General features: G+C 40.8%; 1 protein-coding gene across 12 annotated transcripts in view; it reads right to left on the bottom strand.

Moving 5' to 3' along the window:
* Positions 1-253: 253 nt before the first annotated feature.
* The window catches only part of LOC113157377 (adhesion G protein-coupled receptor L3-like), a 194,528-nt gene continuing 186,632 nt past the window's right edge, over positions 254-8,149 (bottom strand). For 6 of the 12 annotated variants that reach the window (XM_026352850.1, XM_026352851.1, XM_026352854.1 and 3 more), the window contains 2 exons: positions 7,836-7,932; positions 254-1,737 (listed from right to left, as the gene is read on the bottom strand). In XM_026352850.1, coding sequence (XP_026208635.1) covers positions 788-1,737; positions 7,836-7,932 — 1,047 coding nt within the window. In that variant the 3' untranslated portion in view covers positions 254-787. The other 6 variants (XM_026352846.1, XM_026352849.1, XM_026352848.1 and 3 more) reach the window with 2 other exon arrangements.

Here is an 8,149-nt window from a genome sequence, read left to right as displayed (position 1 = left end):
AAAAACAGAAAAAAAAAAAAAAAAAAAAAAAAAAGCTTACTATTATGTGCAATGCTATTTATCTGTACAATTACATAGAAATATCTCATAATTATCTTATTAGTTTTTTCTCCCTCTTTTAACAACTGTTATTACATTAAAATTAAAAGAAAAAAAAGGACAGCTATGCTTGAAAGCATACGATCAATAATTCCTTCATGGTAATTGTTCAAAGTGTGTGTGTGTATGTGTGTTTGTATTTTTCCATTGAAGGGACACTTCAGCAAACAAAATGTCTTGCAACTCACCAAAGAGGAAGAAAATGTTTCAAAAAGTCAATATAGATACAGAAGTATAATAAAATAGTCTTTTTTTTTCCATTTCCCATTTAATCCGATGAAGTCTAGTTTGGACTTACATTTGGACTTGTATAGTTTGGGGCTATGCAGTTCCTTTTGACTGTCAGACTAGATCTCTGGGATCTAAAAATCCTGTGTGAGTCGTTGTCTCTTTTCACACCGAGACAAAACACGCCGAACCACACAGGGCTTGAGGGGGTAGGGTGGGGACACAACATCAACAATTTCCCGCAATGTCTAACCAAATATAGTCACATATTAGCCCCCGTACATAGCAATTATCCTGTTTGTGGTCAGTAACAGCAAGAGTAATTTACTTTGCCTCAGTCTTCGGGATCACACAATAAAAAGAAAGGCTACCACTGCCAACGACTGATGGAACGAGGCGACACTGGGAAGAGAAGAGGACTACGGTAATAGGAGGGACACAGGTGGGATGGTGTTTGGGCCTATAGGCTGGTGACCAGGTGCGACGGCTCCTGGTGGGCCTCTTCTGGAGATAGATCCTCTTTGTTTGGGGGCACAATGAACCCATCGCTGCTGCCCCGCCCTAGGTGGTAGTATGAGTGCAGCTGATGAAGGTGGTTACGAGAGCCCAAGTTGGGCATGCTCTTGTAGTAAACGTCGTCTGAGCTGGCCTCTGGGCTCTTGGCGTCTCCGGCATCCTTGGAGCCATCAGCAGATTCTGCAGATACATCAGGCAGACCGGGCAGCATGGGCATGCTGGTGTACAGAGAGTCTCTCTGGTGGTTGTGGGTGGGAGACGAGCCCTCGTCCTCAGTGTGCTCGTTAGTGAGTAAGGGAAAGAAACTTTCGCTGTTCTCCTGGGGGATCCTTCTTCGAGACAAGGAGGAAGTGTTGGTGGACGAGAAGGGGTGGTGGGGCAGTGGAAGGGGTGGTGGCACTGATTGGTGGAGGTGATTGTGAAGGTTGTCCACCGCCTGCAGGGTAGGGGGCGGTCTTTGAGGCAACAGCGGGGCATTAGACTCCTCGCGGATTAACTCCAGGCCCAAGCCTTCGTCGTGGTGTGGACCAAAGGTGGAGTGGTCATCCAGGCTGAGCGCAACATTCATGCCTATCCCCACTCCCAAGCCCATCCCATATCCACTGTCCTTGCCACCGTTGCTAACATTATTGACCAGCTTATTCATGAGGTTCCGGTTTTGCTCGGAGGAGCGCTCGTGGGAATTGTTGAGGTAGGAGGGAATATAATTGGAGGTGAGCTCTTTCAGGATCTTCTTTTCCAAGGTGGTCTCCTTGTGGTTGTAGCCCCGATCAATGATCTGGACACAGTCACTCATGTACTCCGCACTGGCGATGTTGTAGCTGTTGCCATGGTTACCATTCAGTGGTAGAGTATCCATGACACTTGTATCCCGGGCATTGTTCAGGATTCCCTCTGGAATGACAAACATGGGTTGGGTTGGGGGGAGGGGATGGGGTCAGAGCCGGTGAGTGATAAAGGTGAAATCTGATGGGATATAATTGCCACAGCTATAGATCAGCCATTTTTACAAACACAATTTACACCCATTAAATACTGTAGCCCTCATATTCTGAAATGTGTCCTGACTCTCAAACACTCTCAGCACATAATGCCACAAACAGTTTGATAAAGTGCACTGTGTGGAAATAAAAACTCTATACAGTATTAGTAAAGACATGTTTTATATTTGTATTATACTTCAGAGCATTAAAAACTTACCTTGTTACATTTTCTACTACCTAATTTCCCTTATTTTTCATTTAACTTGTTAAAGTTATTCTGAGGCAGTGGTGAAAACACTGATATATGTGCGACACAAAACAACACAACACGAGGTTTGAGCACAGCACAAAATCACAAAGCATCTAAACTAATCATGCATAGACGAAGAAAATAGCCGTGCATTTTACAATTCACAAAGTAAACACAAACCAGCTGTAAATTTGGACCCCAGCCATATTGTCCCATATGAGCATAACATTGTCATATTGAGAAAAAAAAAGGATTCATATTTTTTATCCATGTAAACTTAACTGATCATTGTGCCAGGCATGAATTAGTAAGAGAGTTCAAAATCAAACCACATTGAGAGGAAGAAAATTCTCTGTTCTCTCAGTTGTAGAGTTCAAATTTGATCAAGTTGACCAAGTCCATGCTATAAACATCAAAGCACATTTTTGACAATAATTCAAACTACCTCAGACAAGGCCATCCAGCTTGTTAAAAGTGTCAAGCACGCAGTCTGACCTCTTGAAATTTTGACAAGACGCATTTCTGAGACCTTCAAGAAATGTGTTGGCTTGATCAAAGTGAATGGGTGCAATAAAAAAACATAAGTGCATGAACAAAGGCACGGCCGTTCATTATTGACTGAAGAAGGCTACAGATCAATGTATATCGACGTGCCTTATGAATGTTGAGGTGAGTCTCAGTGTTGACTGTAACTAGATTTGCCTATTTCATGTAAAGTGAGCCAATGGATATTTGGCTGCAAGAAGCACCAAAGGCCTGACGTCTTTTTCACTTCGACTAGTGCAAACTACAGTAAGCAGTGCGATTTCAACTGATTTTTACACAGCTATTTGTACTGGTGAAGGTCTTCGTCATAAAAGAATGCTATTACTTCCAAAGGGAATGACATTTTTTCATTACCCCTTTGTCAGCATCGAGTGAAAAGAAAGTAAAGCCAAAGTCAATTACATTTGATAAGCAATGTTTAGTTTGACTCCCATACTTGTCTCTCTGTAGGGCTCTTTTAGGGACAGCATGAGGGAGAGGAAAGAAGAAAACACAATAAGCGTAACAGTGACAGGTAGAAAGAGAAATGTGCACATACAGTATGCTGATGACGCATCAAGGGAATGTTTCTCGAATGCAATTGTCTTATGTCACCATGCAAACTTTGCGTATCCAGAGAATAAAACACAGCGTGTCTATTAACAAATATAGAAGAAAAAACTGTATTTGCTAGAAGTTTTGGCAGAATCCTTCGGGTAAAACACGGCAAAGGGACAAGCGCATAAAAAGAAGTCTTTTGATGAATCTGCATTTTCATCTTTGCAGATACTTCTTTTATATCTATGGCAATGTAAGTGAATTATAGTCCTCTGACGAGCTCTCCATTGCAGCACTTGTAGTGCATACATAAATTATCCACTGATCAAAGCTTAAACAAGTTTCTCAGTCTTACAGCCTCAAAAAGTTACAGCAGTCCTATAGTGAGGGTTGGTATAAAGTAAGAGCTCTGTAGAGAGAAAAATAGGACTCCAACAGTAAGACTGATCCCACAATAGAGTGGATTGTTACTTGGAGGAGAAGAGATGGCTTCTAATACTCAGATGCTATATTTGTATTGGCGTATTAGCCAATATACTGTATTAAAAAGACTATCCTCTCTCTCTCTCTCTCTCTCTCTCTCTCTCTCTCTCTCTCTCTATATATATATATATATATATATATATATATATATATATATATATATATATATGAATATACAACGATCCACCTTCTGAATATAGGAAGTTGAACTTCTATTCACAGCAAAAAAAGCACTTTTCATTTTTGTTTCACCAAAGGAAGAATTAACCTCTAATATTTATTTTGACGCAATACAAATGATTAGCATTTTTAATTTTCTAACAGCAGCATTAAAAGAAATAAAAGAAAGAAAACTAAAAACAGAGAGACAGAAGACATGGCACACAAGCTTCACTGACAACATTAGAGCACATTTAAAATACGTCGCTGGGGATGTATCCGCCTTCCCTACGGGCACTCGTTCCTCCTTTTTACAATAGCTTTGCCATGGGTGAAAATGAGTTATGTGACCAAATTGCGTGCCCTGACCTGGAAGCCAGGATACACCTCCAGCGGAAAACCCCACAGCTGAACAAACCTGCAGGATTTTTGACACAAAGCTATAGTTTGTATAGAGCAGTGTTTTTAATTTAGGTGGAACACAATCATCAACTCCCCAAATCGTGAAGATGCTTTGTGTTCCTTTGTGGAGGACCAGAGATGTTCACATCACATCATAGTTTCAAATATGAAAAAAACAAAAACAACAATAAAAAACAAAAAAACACTGCTCTAGCCACAATGTTTAAAAATGAAAAGAAGCTAGCACACCTTGTGTGTTGTACATGCCCAGAGGGTTGTTATAGACTGCCGATTCCCCAAGCAATGTATTATAGGGATTGTTAGTGCCATGAGGACGTAGGAGAGCATTTGGTATAAGATGGTTAGCCATAGCCCCTGGAGCAGCCAGAAAAAGACAAGAGTGAGAGGAGAACAAGAGCATAGAGACAGAAAAAGGTAGGTGGGCAGATAAATTGAGATAGAGACAGAGAGAAAGAGAGAGAACATACATATCAGTTGGGCAAGATGCAGCTGAGCAATGACAGCCATTAACATCCAAATGATCACATGATCATTAATGTGAGGGGGGGTTTGCTACATGAACGTGGCGGAGCTGAACCGACATGGCTAATGGGACCGATGGAAGTGCGTTAATTGTATCGTTAATGCCGGCCATTAGTGTTGAGTCCCTTTTTTTTTTTTTTTTTTTTTTTTTTTTGAGCTCCACATTCAGGCTGTATACACGCAGACAAAAATTACAACGAAGGCAACATGGCTAACACGACAACATTACATTTCTGGACCCAAACAGGACAGAATAGAGTAATCAGTCGGGACGCTGGAGGCTGAACTAATGAAGAAAAAAGTGTTGTAATTGAAAAAACTTGATCATTTGTTAAACACCTCCCGTGAACTGAGAGTTCACCGCTAATGGAGGGGGGGGGCAGGCCTAGTGAGCTTGAGACCTCTCCACAGGACAAAGTGGTTGAGCATGGAGCTGTAGTAACAGTGACGCCTGGTACTTTAAAAATTTATAAAGGAAAGAAAAAAGTTAACTTTATAGTTTCAAACCTTCTTAGATTTGTAGATACCGTGCAGTTGCAGACTGTAGCACAGGAAGCTACTCAACAACACTGTTATTATGATTGCTTTGGTCATCTTCTGTCACAGAATTAACCAATAAGTCTCTTTTTTTAGTCGGTCATAACTTCGTTCCGGTGTTGCCTCCTTTACACAAACAACACAGGCTCATTTTCTATTTATGCAAACGCTCGTCCTCAGACACTTACTGCCAGGATCTTGCCCGAATGAGTCATCAGTTTCCGAAAACCAAATAGCACCACACCAAAGCAACCTTCACAGTCTGAGCCCTGTGATTAGCTTCAGATTTAAAGGCTGCAATCTTAAACATGAATGGTGCAGATTCCCTGATGTTTGTTTTTCTTCACTGGTGATAAAAATAATTTATTTTCAAGTGTTTGAATACATTATGCGGAATATCAAGTATGCTGAAAATGTTTGTGACTCGCATTCATTTCCTGTTTACAACATTTCTTTCCCCCCTGTCAACATGATACGATGCTATTATTTTTAAAGAAGCCCAATTCAGCCCTGATACGGAGGATGCATGTGCTTCCAGAACACGCTATGCCAGAACGAGTAAACATCTTTTTACCTGAGGTACAAGTACACAGCAATTAGATCCTCCGGCAGAGTGTACTGTTCTTTTTTAATGCTCTGAATCTGTCACACCAGCGGAAAATGATTTTTTTTTTTTTTATATGTTGCTCTCGCCATCGTATCAAAAGTTGCTCTTACACTTTCTGGCTGTCTTCTAATCCAAGTATTTCCTCACTTGGAAGACCATTCGCAATGAGATTATTATAATAAGATATGCCATGCTGCTAATTTAGAAACATCTTTCGGGATTATTCAGATTTTTTACTTCAGTGAATTAAGCGTTAATTAGACATTTTAGAATTTTGACTAGCAGCAACAGCAAATTACTAGTTTTGATTAAAAACTAGTAATTTGCTGTTGCTGCTCGCCCTAATTACAGTGTATCCCATAAACACCCATCCCTTTTGAATTCTCCTAACGACAGACCCCCCCAAACATTTATTGTGCCTATTTGATAAATTGGACAATTTCCAAAAACCACACCGACTGTGAAGCAACAACCCTGAATGCTGGGATAAGCTGAACATGCAGACGGCATCAAGATGATTGCATGAATCTGCACTTGAGAGGGGAGCAGCGGGAGCGTCAGCTCCAAGATCAGGGAGAAGCTGGCGTGCAAAGATTGAAAAGGACAAATCAGCACAAAATATTTACTCCTCGACACGTAATTCCTTAATAGCAACACGGGAGCAGGCGCGGATAAGTGCTGTTCTATTTGCATCTGTTCCTTATGATACTTGAAAAAGGCAGAACACACTTCCTGAGCTCTTGTGAGCTTTGTCTGGTAGATACAGTCTGGGAAGCCGCCAGAGGTATAACATTGCATTAATAATTTCTATCTCCGCCTTTTATCTATGTCTTCTATGGAAAATCCGTGCAGAACTTTTTTGTACCCCCGACCTCCCGCTCCAGTTCAGCCTCTTCACAATGGATAAAAGCCGTGTCTGTTGATGGTGCTAAGCCGAGTGCCTAATTATTGAGATCTTGACACTTCCTCCCTGTGTCGAACATTCATCCATCACTGTAGCTGTGCATTAGTGTCTATGTAAGCAGGTTCCCAGAGCGAGTTTAGAGCACGAACAGTGAGCAACCAGAGATGCGATGGGTGGTTAGAGGGTGAGGAAGCTACGCCAGCGAGGGCATGTTTACTACTTGATGTCAAATGTACTCTGGTATTTTTTTTCTGCACAACCTCTGAAGATTTGGAAGTTAACTTTATTTACTATGCTGCTGTCAAAAGCATTATGGCAAACTACTTTTTATTAACGTGTTTCTGAGAGGGAATTCCACTGAATTGATTCTTTGGGTTGTTATTCAGCACTTTTCCAGAGAGGATGCCCAGTTTGTGTTTCAAGGCTTCTGCAGTCAGTGTTGCATCACTTGGCAGGGTGGAAAAAATTTAACTGCAGCTCATGCGCACGTAGAACTTCCCTAAACAGTCGGTTGCGAACGATGTTCTGAGTCACGATTTACGTTATTCTACGGCTCGCGGTTTTGGAGATTGATTCGTCTACATCATTTCGACTGGGTCCCTTTAAAAGACGAGGCAGTTCAAATGATTTGTTGATGCTTCAAAATAACAGACGTGATAAACAATTTTCTGTAGCAGTATGACACCAAAAAGGATTTTAGCCTTTCAATCTCTGCCTTGTATGCCGAATCACGTTCTCTTTTGTCCAGGCAAAATATGTTGAGTGCTGCATGACTATTGACAGTTTTGATGCAGCTTGATTTCTCATAAAAAAAAAAAAAAAAAGCTTACTGATTAATTACTGATTAGCCTTGACTTGAGACGTGGTTGAGGTTTAGACAGAATGAAAAAGCTCCTATTATACTGTAAACCACTGTGTCACATGAAGTGGGAAGCAATTCTAACTATACTATAGTAAGCCTTTGTAGAAAGAAAAACATTCCTCTGCATTAGTCATCTAGTCTGAGTCATTCAAGAAAATATTTGCTGTGGGACCAAGTACCTCTGTTGAGTGATGCAGAGCTGTTGATGTCACCAGTCATGAAAGAGGATTCTGACTGTTTTCTGACTGTGTCATTCCACATTCGACGAATGCGGCTCTGCAAAGATAAAAGAAGGGTAAAAAAGAAAAAGTCAACCACACCAGAATACTGATTCTGAACAGGGTTAATGCTGCAGCTATAAAACAAAAGGTGCAGAAAACAGATGTAAACAGTTTTGCCTACTTTATAACACAAGAGAAGCCTCATAAATGTAGCAAAAAAGGAAACCAACAAAAAAAGCTGTCAGGTTTTGAAACATGTCAGCTGTGGAGAT

This window comes from Anabas testudineus, chromosome 18 (assembly GCF_900324465.2).
Source record: "Anabas testudineus chromosome 18, fAnaTes1.2, whole genome shotgun sequence".
Lineage (NCBI taxonomy): Eukaryota > Metazoa > Chordata > Actinopteri > Anabantiformes > Anabantidae > Anabas > Anabas testudineus.
The sequence above is the reverse complement of the archived record's forward strand: the minus strand, read 5'-3'. Positions and strand labels throughout refer to the sequence as shown.